The sequence below is a fragment of the Lontra canadensis genome, unplaced genomic scaffold, assembly GCF_010015895.1.
Source record: "Lontra canadensis isolate GAN:19392208 unplaced genomic scaffold, GSC_riverotter_1.0 scaffold9, whole genome shotgun sequence".
NCBI lineage: Eukaryota > Metazoa > Chordata > Mammalia > Carnivora > Mustelidae > Lontra > Lontra canadensis.
In genome coordinates, this window is record NW_022631003.1 from 31,841,874 (window position 1) to 31,861,075 (window position 19,202).

Below are 19,202 nucleotides of genomic sequence, written 5' to 3' on the forward strand. Positions count from 1 at the left end.
TTGATCCAAACAAGATTTTTTAAAACATCGAGAGGTTTTATTTCTGCATAATAGTAAGGACTAACTGTTATGAAACCCTTCTAGCTATAAAATACTTTAAAATGCTCTGAGCTTCTATTGGCTAAGCGATGGAGCTAAGATCATGGCATAAAGCTAGGCCCCACAAATGGCTACACCCTTACATGGCAAGACAATAATGAACCCACTAGCGCTGGAAGTCATCAAGACAAGTGTTCTGTCTTAGTTGATGGGGGTGAGTGGAGGTGGTTTTGAGAAAGTAGTCCTAAAAAACAAACAAACAAACAAACAAACAAACAAAAAACCCCACAAAAAACCCTGATTTTTTTCAACAAAAAATTGTGAAGAGGAGAGAAAGAGGAAGAGAAGGGGGGACAAGGGAGGGAGGGAGAGAAAGAGTGGGAGACCGAGTGTGCTTTGATAGAAAGAAGAGAGAAAGGGTAAATCTTTGAGTAAAGGAAACATAAGAAATATATGAACTCAGGTATAGATCTTATTGGGATCTGATTCTGACAAACTGTGAAGAAATATCCATGAGTTAATCCAGGATATTTGAACACTGATTTGATCCTATTAAGAAATTGTTAACTTGTTAGGGATGATTAGTATTTTGATTCTTTTTTAGATGATGAGTATTATTATTTTGATTATTATTTTTAGATAAATATTATTTTTTGAATATTTTTTTATATTTTATTATACACACACACTCTCCAAGAATTAAAGCTTGTGAATTTCAAATAATGGAACTAAAGAATAGAGCCTCTTAAAAAAAAGTACATCCAAAATAATTGAAGCCATGGAAGAAGAAATAGAAAATATGAATAAAAAACAGGGCACTTTAAGAAACATTAGGGATATTTTAAAAAAAGAAAACATCAGTAAACATAGAAGTTCTAGAAAGGAAAAAAAAACCACTGGAATGAAAAACTCTATGCAATAGAAAGGTTCAACTCAACTGAAATCGGGAACAATGAACTAGAAGATAGAACTGAGGAAATAATTCAAAATAATAGATATGACACAGTGGAGAGGATGAGAAACAGGGAAGATGAAATAAGGAGGTCCATACCTTTGACAGTAGCTTCAGAAGCGGAGAGACTGAAGAAAGAGATGGTATTTGAAAAAAACTAAATAAAAAATAAATTTTTTCAAATATTTAAAATATTCTGAAATTTTTTCAGAATTGGTAAAAACACAAAAATCTTAGGTTCAGGAGACATAACAAGTCCCCAGTAGGAAAAGTAGAAAGCAAATCTACATTTGGACACCTTGTAGCTAAACTGTAGAGCATCAGGTAAATGAAGAGAGAATCTTTGCTCATGTATATAAAGTATAAATTAAATGAAAATACCAAAAGTACTTTTCTTAAGACCTCAAAAGCCAGTTCTAAAATATAGACAACAGGGAACATGGCTAAGTCTTACCAAGGGAATTTGGAAAAAGAACAAGATGGGAGTGGGGAAGGGTGGAAGAGAGCTGCTATGCTGCCATCTTCATCACAAGGAGCATATCAGTGCTGTTCATTGAAACACTATGGTATCAGCACAGTGAAGGACAAATAAAATGATGAAACTAATGAGATTCACAGACACAATCCTCAGATCCAATATGGAAAGCTGGTAGATGATAAATGGAAGTAGCTGTTAAGTATAGAAAGGACCAATTATTCATTACATAGTACTAAAACAATAATTTGTAGGAGAAAAATGAGACACTACTTCACCTCATACACAAAAAGTTAGAATACATAGATTAAAGGTAAAAATACAAAAGCAAACCTTCAGCATTTTGGGAACACAATCTAGAAAAGTATCTTTATGACTTGGCGTAGGAAGAGATTTCTTTAAAATCTATCAAAGCACCCACCATAAAAAAGATTGTTAAATATAAATATGTTAAAATTAAATCTTATTTGCAACAAAGGCACCATGAGTAAGGATGAAAGGTATCGTACTATTTGAGCAGTAGCTCAAATCACAAAGGTTAAATAACAAAGATAAGAAATCCTATAAATCAATGAGTAAGAGACAAACAACTCATAGAAAATATTTGTAAATGAATGTTAGAAAACAAATAAAATGGCCAGTAAACATTAAAACATGTTCAACTCCTCTAGTGATCAGAAAAACATAAAACATGATAAACAAGATGGGCAAAAATGTAAATTGCCTGACAGTAACTAATGCTGACAAGTTGTAGATTGGTGGAAATTCTAATTTGATGCTGTGGGAGTAAAAATCCATACAACTATGGCTTTGTGGTCCTGACTTGGCAATAGCTAGCAAGTTGAAGATGCCTATATCTTATGATCCAATAATTCCAATTTCTAGGAATGTGCCGTAAAGTACCTTTGAAATACGTATATGGGGAGCCATGAGAAATAATGTCCATTGCAACACTTTGTAATTGCAAAAGAAAAAAAAAATCACTTTTGAAAATAACCTAAGTTTTCATCTACAGGAGAATAAATAAATTGTTACGTATTTCTGTAAGGAAATACAGTATAACAAAAGTGAATGAATGGTATTCATGTACTGTTATAAATGAATCCCAAAAACAATGCTGAGCAAAAATGATGTTATGCTGCCATTTATATATGAAATAAAAAACACAAGTAATTATTGTTTATGGTTATATACATATAAGAAAGTATAAAAACACTCATAGGTGTGTGATAAGTGCCAGATTCAGGAGAGTGAGTAACAGAAGGAGGGTGGGGTAGGTAAATAGGACTAAGAAAGAAACAAGTATTGTAATATTTTGTTTCTTAAAAAAAATACTTCTGACAAAATATTAAAATGACAAACCTGGGTATAAGTAGGTGGTTGTCTTCTTATTCTCTACACACTATTATATACTTGAAAATTTTCATAATTTAAAATAATCATAGGATTGCCTAAGGCTGCTTGTACTTATTCAAGCCCACACAAAAATGACAATAAGGAGCAAAACCAAAGGTTTTTGGAAATGGCTACAGATTGATAGAGCTAGGATTCTACCCACATTTGTTTCATCCCAAAGCTGATGCCTGTCCTGTAATTTCAGAACCCCCTCACCTTGCCTTTTCTGATCCTCCCTGAATGGGGTTAATCACAGACTCCATTGTGCTATCTTCTTCAGGGCAGGGCCTTAGTACCTGTTTTTTTAAACTGTATGGTAGTTGGTTGTCTGTGTGTCCTCTCCCAGACACTGAGCTCCTGAGGCCACTGTACCTAGCATATGGAAAGACCAACAGAGACAGAAAAAGATGTGGAAACCTACGGGCGCCTGGGTGGCTCAGTTGGTTAGGCATCCAACTCTTAGTTTCAGCTCAGGTCATGATCTTGGGGGCGGTGAGATGGAGGCCCTAGGCCCGCTCGATGTTCAATGGGGAGTCTGCTTCAGATTCTCTCTCTCCCTCTGCCCCTCCCCACCGCCTCTCTCAATGCAAATTTTTAAAAAATCTTAAGTATTCTTTCTCATATAGGTTTCTGTTTCTGTTCTTAATCAAGCACCTCACTCACTCTCGTGATGATTAATCAGAAAGTAATTGCCAATGAATTCAATAAATACCTACATTTGCAAAATTATCCATTTTCAAAGAAAGTAAAAGAAACAAAAATTGTGTTCTAGCATTTCCCATAAGTCAACAGGAGGGATAGAATTGCTACATATTTGTGGGGAAAATAAACAACCTATAATTCATTTGTTTCACTTTGGGATTTTTCAAGTCCTCAGAAGAGAAAGGAATCCTGTAAATGTGGATTTTTGCCTCGTCCTATAGTATAGTTAGTTATAGGCTGGATCTTATTACTCAGGCATAATTAAGCAGGTTCTCAAATTAGGTCCCATTTTATAATGATTGCAGAGATAATTCTACATGAATAACCTGGATTCATGTATCTGAAATAGTACAATAAATAAACATTCGTGAAATAGTACAGCACGTAGAAATTATATGGTAAATCAATATAAATTCAATTATATAACACAGGAACGAGAGTGTAAACGAGAGAACCATCCTGTTCAACCGTTGAAAAATATTATCAAGTGGCTTTTCTAATTGAGAGCACTTTTTAAAAGAAAAAAATACCAGGCTATAATGTAACATTAAGTAATACATAGTAATATTACTTCTCCTTTGAAAAGTGTTTTGTCCTTTTCAAAATGAAGAGGTCAGTGTCCCCAGGCAGCCTGCAGCCTCTCTAGCATTTCTCCTGTTCCCTTCCATGGCAACATGGGTTAGGAGACACTGAGCTTTTTGTGATGTGTGTGAGGACAGGGAGAAGGGGAGCGAGGCCTCAGGGAGGTCTCGAGGTGGAAAAATTTGTGACGCACTAGAGTCAGTCACTGAATGCAAATAATTTATCGAGGCTTCTATAACACAATAGTTACGGTCCCCCTGGGTTCATTTTTAAAAATTCTATTTGGTCTCAGAGCCCTTAACTCAGATAGAAACACTTTAACAGGCGTCCCAAACTACTTGTTCACGAGAAGATTATGAGGCGAAGCCAACCTGTGTGGGTTTGCTCCTTCTGCCTCAGAATCTGACGAGCTGACTGCATGCGAGAAACGTGTCACCCTCCTGAATGTGTAACATGTGAACTGAAACGGCTGGGTTCTGTCAGCTCCACGCGGTCCTGGAGGGATTACTTTTCACTGATTATACTGTCTTCACCTCCCGGAGACCTGGTTTGCTCCCTGGAGGCCTCGGACTCCCGCCTTTCCCTGAGGTAGGGATGGTCGTCCTCCATTCTCCCTAAGGGAGCGGCGCACTCCCCCCTCCAGCAGAAATAACGAGCCCTGAAATGCTATTTCCCTTATCTCGGAAAAGGCCTCCTTCCTTCCTAGCGTTCCCTGCACAGCTAAAGTGAGATAAGACTCAGCCCGAGCCTAATGGCCTGATACGTGTGCCACACCTGATCCTTTAGAAGGAAGCTGCGAGTTTACTTTGTCTCCCTAGTCAAAAAGCCAAAATTCTCCCCCTAGTCAGGGTATAGTTAACACAGTAGCAAGTCCCCCTCTTTTCTGGTCACCTATCATTATCTTCCACACAAGAGAGGGCTTCTTTGGTAATAACCTATCTTAAAGGGTTTTTTAATGGCTCATTACAATGAATGCTGAATCAAACACTTTCAAAACAATAGCTGAGTAGGATGCCAGGCAAACAAGGTCCTAGATGTTTCTTGCGGCCTCTCCCAGTCAGGGTGGAGCGTTGCTCCTTTCTGCAAAGACAGAAGCAGGCTCCAACAGTACTTCTTCAGCAGTACCTGAGTATGGGGTCTGTGAGCAAACCCTTTGCTTTCCGGTGTCCACTCATGGACTGGCCTTTTGCCGGCACCCAGGAAACACAGCAACACTGAAACACAATCCAGGATGTCAGGCAGGGGCCATCTCTAGAGTGCCTACTTGAACTATGCTCAAAGATCAGCCTGGAGACACTGCGGGTGTCCCCGGAACAAGGGCCATACCCTGCATGTGCTCCTCATTCCAGGCCTCGGACTGGATCGGCGGTTCTAGTCTCCTCTCGTCTTTCTCTCTGGGATAGTCTGGGCTGTGTGGCACTTGATAAAGGAAAGCAGAGCCCCATTCGGGACGTCTAAGCTGGACAAACAGGATCCTATAGGAAGGCGTGCTGAAGGGGGGGATCCACCAAGGAGACGCAGGCTCCCAGGCTGTTACATCATGAGACCCAGGTGGGAACACCTCCAGAGTTTCATTCTCACCCATTCTGTAGAACAATGGGTCATCTGGTCACTTTCAGAACCTTCGTCAAAAATGAGAACAACAGCTGCATGGTATAAAGACCCGAGAGGTGACTTCCCTGGAGTTCTAGAAACACCAAGCATGAGTTCACTGCCCATCAGAGGCCGGTGGCCACTGCACAGCCGACCACCCTCACTTCCTTGCCTCAGAAGTCAAGGTATCATTTAGCTAGATGCTGACAGCAAGTCACTCCCAGAACAGAAAAGAAAGGCAGAGATTTACTGAATAGTGGTTCCTAAGCCTTAAAGAGCTAAGATAGCAAAGAAATGCCCAAGCTAGCCAAAGAATTATAGTCACTAGCTGAATCTACTACACTTTATTTTTACAGAAATCTGACAGAAGCAGCACTCTGTAAATCCCGTAAAAACCACCTCCTCCAGGGACGCCTGGGTGGCTCAGTTGGTTAAGCGGCTGCCTTCAGCTCAGGTCGTGATCCCAGGGTCCTGGGATAGAGTCCCACATCGGGCTCCTTGCTCGGCAGGGAGCCTGCTTCTCCCTCTGCCTCTGCCTGCCTCTCTGTCTGCCCGTGCTCGCTCGCTCTCTCTCCCTCTGTCCCTGACAAATAAATAAAATCTTTAAAAAAAAAAAAAAAAAACCACCTCCTCCATACGTCTCACTACTGGCATGAGTACAGAGCCCCACCACCCAGCTGCACCTTTGTTATCAGTTCAACTCGTTACAAACATTCAGACAGGGGCACACAGGGGGCTCAGTGGGTGAAGCATCTGCCTTTGGCCCAGGTCATGATCTCAGGGTCCTGGGATCGAGTCTGGTATTGGGCTCCCTGCTCAGTGGAGGGTCTGCTTCTTCCTCTCCCTCTGCCTTTCCCCCTCTACTCATGCCCTGTCTTTTGCTTTCTCTCTCCCTCAAATAAATAAATAAATAAATAAAATCTTAAAAAAGAAAGAAAGAAAAGAAAAGAAACATGCAGACTTCCGACTGTTCCAGGAACAATGGAAGCCATAGGGACTTCAGGAATAAACTGGGAAAGGAGATTAAGAGGTGGTTGTACCAACTTACATCCCTCACTGAAAGGGTTATGGACGGAGCTGAATTCCTAGGTTTAAGCTCTAACCCCCAAGGTGACTAAATTTGGAGACAGGACTTCTTGGAACTAATTAAGGTTAAGTGAGGTCAGAAGAGTGAGGTCCTAATCTGACAGGATTGGTGGTCTTATAAGGGGGAAGAGAGACCCTACTCTGTCTCCAAGCAAGGCAAAGAAGGAAGCCCATGGCAGCACAGAGTAAGAGAGCAGTAGTCTGCAAGCCAGGAAGAGACACCGGAACAGAACTTGCTAGAGCAGACTAAGACTGAAAGAAAAATGCATTTTCGTTATTGTCATACATGTAGGTGTACACAGAGGAATTTTAAAATGAACCAGGGGGATCCACTGAGCTGCCTCACTTGGGCATCTGACAGTTACTCCTGCCAAGTTTTCTCTCAGTACACTGAGATGTAAGGTGGCATCCGAAGAATCTCAGAGGATAAGCCTCTAAACTAGGCTTTTACACAGTTTATGCTATAAACACTGTTACCAACATCCACTTTTCAAAAACAAAATTCACCTTCGGCTTGCGAACTCGTTGTCATAAACCTGGACCTGGATATCCATGGCAAGAAACAACCAGAGTTAAACTATGACATCATGAGGTCCCATCCAGCTCTAGACTGATGGGCCCTTTCAGATCAGCATTTCTCTAGTTTGCAGTGAAATGATATCTAATTAAAGTTTAATGACGAGATTCCATTCCTGTCCTACAGCAACACAGAAATACACATACTGAGCTCCTCACAGGGCCTCCTGTGGATCCTTTCACGTGGATGCTAACTCTTCGAGGGTGGAGAGAGGGTAGAGAACACCAGCAATGGACCCAGGTTAAAGAACGCCCTTAATACAAATGTCACAGACAAGGCTAACGGCAAGAAAAGGACTAGAAAACAGCCATATCATCAGAACAAATTCGAAGTGGATTATCATATTGGCAAACTATGAAACTCTTATGCTAAATTAGGAAATCTATGCCATTGCTTCCTTTGTAGAAGGAAGACAGTGGCATTCAGCCTCGTCAATCCTAGTTTGCCCTAATTTATTCTACTTAGACATATGTAAAATAAGTCAAATGACCTCTTTTTCCTCTTTTTTTTTTTAACCTGTAGTCATTTTAGAAGAGGAAATAAAACATCTCAGTAATGCTACATTAGTGTATCCTGGATATTTCTGGAACCCCAGAGCCCAAAATGGAGTGATAACACATTCCTTATTATTCCTTAGTAGTTCTTTAAAATGTTATCAATAAACTTAAATCTGTCTGTATTACAAAACGCAACTATATGTCATTCCTCAAACCATAGTTTAAAAAATGGGTTTTCTCAGGGCGCCTGGGTGGTTCAGTCGGTTAAGTGTCTGCCTTCAGCTCAGGTCATGATCCCAGGGTCCTGGGATCCAGCCCCGCATTGAGCCTCACAAGCAGGGAGGCTGCTTCTCCCTCTCCCATTGCCCACCACACACCCCTGCTTGCACGTACGTGCATGCTCTCTCTCTGTCAAATAAATAAATAAAATCTTTTTTAAAAATGGGTTTTCGTAAGTTCAAACAGAAGCAAAGATAATGGGAAGTATGGAATAGAAGGGATTCAACTCAAAGCTGATCAGGCACCCATCATGTGTCGGGGGATACACAAGAGTCCCGTGGACATACACTGTACTTAAAGAGAATAAATAGCTTTCTGTTTCATTTGATTACCCCCAAATTCTATGCACTAGTATTTCTACCATAAAAAAATAAAACCAAATGATGATAGATATCTCAAAAGTTTCCAGAGATTAACTTTCTGCGTTGAATATATTCACTCGACAGAACTGAAAAATATTAGGACCCACCATGTTTCCTCCTTATTTTAAAAAGAGAAAGAAGATCCAGGGATAATTTCCACATTAAACAAGCCCTTCCTTGGCCCTTAGCAAGTGTGGCTTAGTATCGGGCTAGCAGCAGAAGTGAAAATACATTTCTCCTAATGAGTCTGTTCAATCTTAAGCTTTCTTATTCTTTATTCTAATATTCTTTCAGGAAACAAATCACCAAATTCTCAAATAATCCCCTTTATTTTCATACACTGATTATAATTAATCTCTTTTGCCAAATTAATTCAATTATATTCCATTTTTACACTTACTTGGAGAAATTCAGGTACCAAAAGATAATTTTCCTACCATTATTTATTTTATATACTCAGTGGGGACTGAGGCCATATAATTATCACTTCTCAGTTTCTAAAAACTTGTGACAGTTGCTATAATAAAAATTATTTCCCAGTAGTGCCAGAGATATAATATTAGGTTTTGGAAGCACATCAAAATCCCAATATGAAAAATAATGTGTTACTATGTAATGTATTCCTTAAAACATAATTTGAAGTTAACTTTTTCAAATATCAATACATCTATATGGAAAACTGACACCACTTTTGGCTTCTTGACTTTTTTAGGGTCTATCCAAAGTCCAAATGCCAAACCTTCCTCACTTCCAGTTTCTCCTATAACCATGATCAAATCTTGTACCCAAATCATCATGTCTTACTTAGTTTTTCTACTTATAAATTATGGATGATAATATCTGTTCCTTACTTGCTACATGTCATATATCTCCTTGTGCATTTCAGGATATAGTCTGTTTTAAAATAAATAACCACCCAATTTTCCCTTCCATTAAGCCAAGGTTAAAAATAGATTTTAAAATCTGAATACACCTGCATTTTGAATTCCTTAGAGTAAGTTAACATACGAAAACTGTTATTGAAATTCTTGACAGGACTCTTAATCATTACAGATTCATACGATGAATTTTATGAATGACATTAAAAAGGAAAGGAAATATTCTTCCCTTCCTTTGAAGCCCTTTCCTTAAACTTTCTAATGTGATTAATGTGGTGTACATCTCAGGGTTTTTATTCTCACTGAGTACGATATGGGAGCAATGGAGAAAGTTATGAGGAAAGCTGAAAATCACAATAAGGCAAATTTCTGCTTTCCATGGGAATATTCCCTACAACGACCAAGAGACTAGCAAATACTATGCATCCCCATCATGGATGAGAAGCAAGAGTTTGCTCTGAAATTGACTTCAGAGTAGAGACGCCAAAGCAAATAAATCACTGTAAGTGAAATACTTTGAAAGGTAATGGGTTTTAAAAATATTTGTGCAGGTTAAATTTTTTAATTGGAAGTATTCGTTACTGTCAGATGTGATGAGGGCACATGCCCATCAGATCTCTAGAGATCTTCTCCTGGTATATGACTCATTATTTTTAGACCAATCCCTAGAACAGCAGACACCCCCAACAAATGTTACTGCATGAAGAAAAATAAGCCAAAGTTCAAACGTGTTACACTTCACCTAAGCCAAAACTGTATTCTATCAAGCAAGAATTAAGTAAAGTCCTCAAAGTTCTTAGATTCCTTCAGTCCCTACACGTTTTTCATCAGTAAGAATTATGATGAGCAAACTTATTTGCCTATTTGACCCAACTACTCAAACCATGAATAGAATAAAAAGCAAAACAGACTTTTGTTTCCTAGGCTGCCCTGCCCTGAGCCAAGTTCATCCTCAAAGACTCTGTTTCACTTTGTATTGCCATTGTGGTGTGACCTACAACCCTCAAACCATTTATAAAGAATTTTGAGAGAAGAATGGCACTTTTACAGGTTACCAAGTCTCTACAGTGGCTCCATTCCATTTTTTTTTTCTTTCCTTTACAGGAATCTTTTGTAACTGAAGTAAAAAGCCTTCAGTCATCTCTCTGATGTAGGATGAGGGAAATCACATCTATGGATAGACAGGAAATAACCTATTTGTTTTCCTAAAATTCCACTGGACATAAATCTCTGATCATAGATGATCAAGGACTTCTCCACTTTATAACCAGAAGTTCACTGTATAGTCATCAAGTCACCCAGATGTTGGTCAGTGAGTCACCTAAGTGGCTTCATCCACCTACCCAGATTCTATGATGAGAACGGTGATTCCCAAATCCCAAAGTAATGGGATAATAACCTTTGTAAAGTGAAGGAAGTACTATATGGTAAGAGGCAACCTGTACAAAAAGAAAGAGAAGAGTGAAGCATTAAACATGTTGATGGACTGGGGGCACAGTCTGGGACCCCTGCTTATTCAAATTCAGCCTAAATGACCTAAGTGGATTTTGACTTTGTCTCAGCCCCTGGGACTGACCTGTACTGCTTTGATCTAGCAGATCTAAACAGGCAAACATTTCAGTATTCCCTAGAGGATATCCCAGACCAGTCACTCCATATCCCTGAGGGAAATGATCCTGAGGAGGTCCCTTTCCTCCAAGTTCATTGTTGTAAGTCTCCAGAGAGGTCCAGAAAGTACTGGACTAATTGAATACCATTAAGATTGCTAAGAGTAATTTGGCTATGAACAGAGAAATTTAAGACCATTGAACTGGTATCACCTTCAGAGTTCAACTGGTCTAGGACATGTAAGTGAGTCTGAAATAACTATTCTGCAAGATTAGAGATAAAATAGAGTTGCCTCTAATTTGAAGAGTGATTGCCACTCTCAGTGATTGCTACTCTGCTAATAAAAAGAGCTAGTTCACTGAATGCTCTAAGCCAGCACTACTCTAAGTATGAGAACATGTACTGATTTGTTTAATTCTCACGACAACCCTAAGAGGTAGGACTTATCACCATTCTGATTTCATCAACGAAGAAATGGAAACTTAGGTTAAGTAACCTGCCCAAAGTTATTCAGCAAATAATGTCCAGCCTGTGGCTCAGTACCAGGCTTCTTTCTGTATGTTCTCGTCCGGCTGCCCTGTCTCTTACTTCCCTGAAAGTCTGGAAGAGTGCCTGTAACCAAACACAGAGAGCGAGATGCAGACAACAAGCACAGGGTCTGTGGCCCAGCTGGGAGGAGAGTTTTTCCTCGCCCAGCTCCTTGAGACCCTTCTCACCAGTCTCCACTAACTGCTTTTCTCTCCACAAAGTCTCTGTTGAAAGAAAACAGATTTACAGATAGCATGAGGGCCACACAGCACAGGCAAGCTTCAGATGGATCCTAGTTTATAAACTGGAAAACTGGAAAGAACAGACAGCTGGCTGTCTACAATGCTCTTTGCATCACACTCAGGGAGCTTCCAAGGCAATTAGGAGCAGTGATGCTCCCAACAGATGCTCCTGAAATTTCAGAATTGCTCAGTTTGTGAAATTTCAGAGTGGCACGATCCGTATGTATGTGACTTAGACATCAAGATGCACTTCTTCCTATCAAAAAAGTGCTCTTCTGGTCCCGGACTTTTTAAAGTTGACATAAGGAAAGGATAGAAGACACACCTGTAAGTGATATTCAAAACCACTGAATGAAGGACTCTTATTTCTTTGTTTCAACTCGCCCAGTCTTAAGGAAAGACTCCCCCCAGCGCCCCCTCCACTGTTGAGTATCTTGACAGTCATTTAGGTGACTAAAATACCCAGTATATCTTAGTGAAAAGCTATTTTTAAAATTACTTGATTTAGAAAACTCCAATCATGATAATTTCATGGGAATTCTTAGTACACAAATTAAAAGTTTTAAATTACTCGGCAAGAATTTGTGAGTTCAAATAATCTTAATGAGAAAATACCTGCATCGATGCATATTTATCAGGTGCTTTTAACATCTGTTCCTGATACAAAATTATTCTGAGGGTAGCTTTATGAGTTGTACCTCCTGTGGTCAGTAATAGCAGTCATGACACAGTTGATACTAGGAGCCAGAAGTAGCCAATCTAGTGTCCCCTCGGCTCTGCCACTTTTAATGTCAGGCCTTGAGAATGTCATTTAACTTCTCCTAGCCTGCTCCCCCTCCCCCCACCGTGCCAAGAGGGTCCCAGTTCCCACCTCCAAGCATAGTTTCACGGATCAAATAAGACAAAAAATTGTTAACTAAATGCACATGAAAGAGACTGTAGTCAGCCTCAAGGCACTAAAACAGACTATTAAAATTACAAACTGAATAGGGACGGCAGTGTGGCTTGGTGAGGAAGACGCAGGTGTAGTCTGCTGCAAAAAGGAATCCGTTTGGCTGATTGGCCAACTTGGTCAACTCACAACCCTGGATGAGTCCGCTCTCAGTGTTCTCATCTGAGAAATGAAACAATACTAACCAGCCCCTAAGGATGATGTGGGGATTAGAAATAATAAATGTAAGGCCTCTATCAGGACAGGCAACATGAGGTGCCCAGTAAATGGCACCCATTTCACATCAAAGAAGCCATTTAATGAAGCCAAGTACGCTGTGTGTTTCAACACTCACAACAGCTGACCAGTGTTCGCCTAGAACAGAACATCCATTAGCAGAGCCCCAAATACCCTCCTGCCATAGCCAGCCCCTGCCTTCATCCCACTTTAGACTCCAGCAGATTAAGGCTGTGCTTGCTGTAGTCACATTTCCTGCTTTAAAACATTATAAAACTTACTAATGAAATTTCAAATGTAAAAAAATCAAATTAATACCACCCAACGTGGCAACCCCAAACGCAGGCTTTTTCCTAACCTTGTACTCCGTGAACTTCTTCACTGTTTGTTACTGATCTGGAGACAAGGGTGGGGTCCGGGGACCAGGGTAAGGACAAAGGCAAAGTGAATCCGCTGCTGTTACCCAGAACGTTGAATTTGAACACAATAAGCCACCTCTGGCTCGCCTCCCCAGCTCCAGAGCGCCAGAGGCAGGCCCGCGAGAGGCGCGGAGAGCTACAAGCTGGAGAGGGGCTGGAGTCCCACCGCGCCCAGCCCTGTCCCCGGGCCGGAACCGTCACCAAGCAGAGCGCGAGTTAGAGGAGTGGAGCTGGGGAAGGGCGCATGCAGTTGGGTTAGTCTGGACTCGACCATGCGGCCGTGCGTTCCTGCTTGGCACACGCGCTTAGGCAAAACAGACTTGATGCTTACAATGATCCCAGCCCAAAATGGAGTGTCTCTGACTAGCAGGGAGGAGCTGATGCTCGCCATGAGAAAGCCCACCACGGTCACGGCGATGCCCAGCGCCAGCTGCAGCAGCGCGAGCAGCAGCGGGAACCGGCAGCCGCAGCACGTCCGGGCCTCCTCCTCCCCGCACTGCTTGGGGGCCCCTTTGCCCGTCTTCGGCCCCATGTCGTCGGGCCCGGCGGCGTCCGCGGCCGGCCCCCCCTGCCTGTGCTGGCCGCGGGGCTGCTTGTCCTTGCCCATGGCCGCTGCGTGGGTGGGTGGGTGGATGCGTGTGCCGCGCGCTGGGCCCCGGAGCGCGGCGCTGGGCGGGCTGAGCCTGCCCTGGTATTCGAATTACGGAGGCTGAACAAATATGGAAAACATTTGGAGCCGACTCGCCGGGCCTCCAAAGGCCACAGGGAGCCCGCAGCAGAGGGGGAGTCGAGGGGGGTCGCCAACTGCCAACGCGCCGGGACGCAGCGCCCGCTGGGCCCACCGCAGGGTTTGCCGACCCCCGCGGGAGTCCGCGCGGCGCCCTTGGCCTTCTAAATCCTGTGGGCCTTATGCACTTTAGACAGGCTACGTGTGTGTGTTTGTGTGTGTGTGTTTTCCTCACTGAAAACCCCAGGACTTTTTTTTTTTTTTTTTTTTGCTTTGTTTTTGTTTTCTGAGAGGTGCAATGCAAGGTGATGAATGTTTAATCATTTGAGTTTAATTAACAGACAGTTTAGTCCAAAATAGGCATTGCTGGGTTCCAAGCTGCGAAGTCATTTCCAGAAGTTAAATTGTTCTTATTTTCCAACAAAGGAATAGGCTCTTCTTTATGAATTCTGCAATCCAGCTGACAAAGGCACGTTTCCCATGGAGGTATCTGATTTTGAAAGCACTGTTTATGAAGATGTTGGGCTAATACACTCTTCCCAGTGCACGTGTTTTTAAAAGTTCTTTCGGTTGTTTATCTGGACTTTCCAACCAGTCTTCAGTAATCTCCACATCAGTGCGGAGGGGCCTTGTGATAGCCCTTGGACAAGGACAATTTAATGCAGTCCACATCAGAGAGATTTTTAAAGCACCTACCATGTGCTACAATGGGAGTTCAAGATAGATTCGGTCCCAGCCCAAAGTCACAGAAAGAATCAATAAAACCAATGATTCTTATTCCCACATACCTGTGCTCAGTAGCACTTAGTGCTCATTTCAGGGAAACCACTGAGAAATGATCCCATCATTTTGGAGTATTTTATATCTACTTTGGTATGGTCACTGTAACATTCAGAAAGACATGTTTAAAAAATAAATGATGTTGATGCTGGGATAAATAAAGCCTGCTCTTAGACTGCTCACTATCCGCTAATTTAGAGAAAGTCTCATTCCCTGCTTTGTTTTCTTAGAATTATAAACTGATCATCAACTCTTTTTGTAAACTACTAGATACTAGCAAAGGCACCTTTGAAGCTATAAAAAAAAAAACAAACAAAGGCTATAAATTAGAAATTGAAGGAGAGTAGTTAGTGTATGATTTGAGATTATTTTGATCCTCTGGGGAAAATAACAAAATTAAGCTTAGTATCTACCTCTGCCATGTCCCCAGTTCCACATTATTGGGAAATATTTACACTTCAGAAGTTCAGAACTGGGAAGATGATAACCAGTATCATTAACAAAAATGTCCTTAGGAGACCCAACTAGAAATAATCTTTAAACCAATGTTTTTCTGAACCCATGATCTTAAGTTCGCCAAGAACAAAAAAGATTTCATAGAAAAATTATTACAGTTCCAAGGACTGTATCAAGTGTCTTTAATATGTAATTAAATGTATCAAAGAGGTCAATTAGATTTGATTTAAAGAAGTATCAAATACTCTACAGAGAACAATTGAAAACTCATTTATGATATGCAGCACCACTGGCCCATACGTAAAATGACTTTACAGGTATTGCTGATATGTGTGTCTGTGTGCGTGTGTGTATAAGAAATTTTAAAAACTCTCATTTTTTTCTATTTTCCTATGTCATTAATTTTCCATGTGTCTTTGGTTCATTTTCTTTTTCCAAAAGAATTGACCCATTTGTGGGTTTTTTTTCATGACAATTTATATTTTCAGGTTAAGTGTTATATGGGAAGTGTACTCTTTATGGTCAAGAGAGGGCTTATAACTTTCTCATTCTACAGACAATGTACAGAGCTGTTAACTACCAGTCATTTCCTAATGCATTCAACCTCCTTATATCATGTTATTTATAATGATATCAAATTTTTCAACAAATAATTTTGTTCATGTAGTTTTATCCATGTAATTTTGATGTTTTCACTGCGTATGATGAAATAACTAAATTAATTTTAAAGAAGAATAGTGGGAGAAGAATGCATAAACAAGCTGTGGTATATCCATACAGCAGAATACTACCTGCCAATAAGAAGGAATGTATCATTCACTGTATGTTAATTATACTTCAATTAAAATTTTTAAAAAAGGGTTAACTATTGACATAAGCAATCATCTGAATGAATCTCACTAACAGTGTGCTAAGAGAAAGAAAACATAAAGAGAAACATAAGAGAAAGAGACATAAAATAATATATGTTGCATATTTCTATTTATATGCAAGTTTTTGAAGGTCAAAACTAATCTTTGATTATTGAATTTAAGAAGTGATTATGGAGTTGGCATCAGAGAATTGATTGGAAAGGAGCAGGAGGGGACTTCTGGAATGACAGAAGTCTTCTTTATCTTGACTTAGGTAACAGGTATGTGAGTCTAAACATTTGTGAAAACTCATCGAACAACATTTAAGATCTATGTATGTTATTTTATGTAATGATATCTCAATTTTCAAAATGTGATAAAAAGAACTATAGGAAGTCACTGTATATCCATCAGGAATTAACTTGAACAAGTTGGGGATTTTTTAAGTTTATTATTGAAGTACAGCTAACATACAATGTTATAATAATTTCAGGTGTCCTCAGATTTCACAGTTCTATACATTAATCAATGCTCACCATGATAAGTCACAATAGTCACTATCTGTCACCATACAAAGTTATTGCAATATTATTGACCATATTCCCTATACCATACTTTTAATCTCTATGACTTATTTTAGAACTGGAAGTTTGTACCACCAATCCCCTGCATCTTTTTCACCCATTCCTCCACCCACTTCTCTTCTGGTAACTACTGTATTCAAGAGTTTGTTTGTTTTGTTTCTTAGATTCTACATGTAAGTAAAATCATAGGGTATTTGTCTTTTCCTGACTTATAACACTTAACAGAATACCCTCTATGTCTATCCATGTTGTGCCAAATGGCAAGATTTTCACTCTTTTTGCTATGGTTGTTCCAAATGGCAAGCTTTCATTCTCTTTTCCACTATTATGGAGAATAAAATACATATATATATATACATATATACACACACATATATATATACACACATATATATGTATATAATTTTTTTTCATATATCGCATCTTCTTTATCCATTCATGTATGCATGGACACTTTGGCTGCTTCCATATCTTGGCTGTTGAAAATAATGCTGCAATGAACAGGAATTCATATATCTTTTTGAATTAGTGTTTTTGTTTTCTTTGGTAAGTATCCAGTAGTGGAATTACTGGACTATATAGTATTTCTTTCTTTATTTTTTTGAGAAACTATACTGTTTTCTATTGTAGTTGCACCAATTTACATTCCCACCAAGAGCACACAAGGACTCCTTTCTCTCCACATCCTTGCCAACATTTATTTTTTGTCTTTTTGAGAACAGTCATCCTAACGGGTATAAGGTGATTCCTCATTGTGGTTTTGATATGCCTTTCCCTGATGATTAGTGATGTTGGGCATCTTTTACGGGTCTGTTGGCCATCTCTGTGTCTTCCTTGGGAAAATGTCTGTTCAGATCTTCTGCCCATTTTAAAATCAGTTTTGGTTTTTTTTTTTCGTATTGAATTGTATAAGTTCTTTATATATTTTGGATAATAGAGAGTTGGATTTTTTCAGTTATCTTACCAAACTCTCTTAATTTTCTCCTACCTTTCTGGCTCCTCTGTATTAATCATCTATTGCTACATAATAAATCACCCCAAAACTTAGTGGTTTGAAACAACAATAATTATCTCTTATTTCACAGTTTCTGTGGGTCTCATATTCCAATGGGGCACAGCAGGGATGGTTTGTTTCTTCACATTATCTGGGGTCTCACTTGGAAGCCTTGAAGACTGGGGTCTGGAATCATCTCAAGTTTTGGCTGAAGCAGATGGCTCTGCTTTCAAGGTGACTTACACCTCCAGCTAGCAAATTTAGTCCTCTCCATATGACTTCTCCACTGACTGGCTCTCCACTGGGCTGTTCCAGTATCCTGACAACATGGTGGACTGCTTCAACCAGAACAAGAGAGTCAGAGATGGAGGGAACAAGGTAGAAGCTATCCTTTTCGTGACATGACCTCAAAAGTCCGAGTAACTTAGTAACTCTTACTCACATTCTTTAGGAGACAGTCACTAAGTCCAGCCTACACTCAAGGGAAGAAGAATTTAGATCCTTCTATTGAAAGGAAAAGTATCAAAGACATATTTTAAAACCACAACCCTCTCCTTCTCAGCTTTCTTCACCGTACATTGCCTTCGCCAAACTCCTAGATGTTGGTGTTCTTTGTCTTCTGTCTTCTTACACTACACATTCCATGACTTCACTGCAGATCCCCAACTCTAAGAATCCCAGACTTCTGTCCTCAGCTCTAGGTCTGCAAATATAAATACCTACTCATATCTTCATTTCAATGTCCCAAATGTATCCCAAACTCACTCCCTCCTTGAACTCCACAGAGAATCAAGTAAGGGAAACATAAAATGTCCAGAGGCTTTAGTGGCAAGATGGCCACTGATTGCTTTTGCCAAAAGCAGTCCCATATAGTAGTTTTAAGATTTCAGTGAGTTTAAGAGTGAATGGGAAGGGACAAAGGGGAAGAACGTGTGTAAAGAAATCCATGGGAAAGCTTAGTGGAGAAAGGAAGAGGGGAAGAAAAGCTGTAGCTAAAGGGATAATATAAAATTGAGGAAAATTTTGCCTCTTTTTTTTTTTTTTTGGATAATTGATCAGATAAGTTCCTTGAGGCAGAAAAATTAGTCAGATGGAAATTCTCTGCATAGGCTGAGATAGGAGGAAAGAATGCAAGACAATAGAATGCAGTTAAGTTTCCAGGGTTGGAAAGAAGGCAGCTGAGAGAATTCAGATCTTTAGCCTTTTCTACAATATGTATATAATGAAGGTAGCATCAAATATTTTTCTTCTAAATGGTGTACATTTTAGATACAGCGCCTTTTTACTCCCAGATCCTATCTCACAGCATATTTTATCGCTATATCTAACTGTAGATACATTTTCATAAAACCACATCATTTTCTGAAAATTTTCTCTAAAAGAACAAAAACCTAATTTTCTGTGAATTATAAAAATAATTATGTCTGG

At 39.9% G+C, this 19,202-nt stretch overlaps 1 protein-coding gene across 2 annotated transcripts in view; it reads right to left on the reverse strand.

Annotated features, from left to right (window-relative positions):
* The window catches only part of SSPN (sarcospan), a 104,057-nt gene that overhangs the window by 18,309 nt on the left and 66,546 nt on the right, over nucleotides 1-19,202 (reverse strand). The window contains exon 1 of one of the 2 annotated variants that reach the window (XM_032855217.1): nucleotides 13,714-14,068. The exons of the other annotated variant lie outside the window; for it this stretch is intronic. Coding sequence (XP_032711108.1) covers nucleotides 13,714-13,989 — 276 coding nt within the window. The 5' untranslated portion in view covers nucleotides 13,990-14,068. Of the gene's footprint in view, nucleotides 1-13,713; nucleotides 14,069-19,202 lie in introns of those variants that run through there. 2 annotated transcript variants of the gene reach the window in all.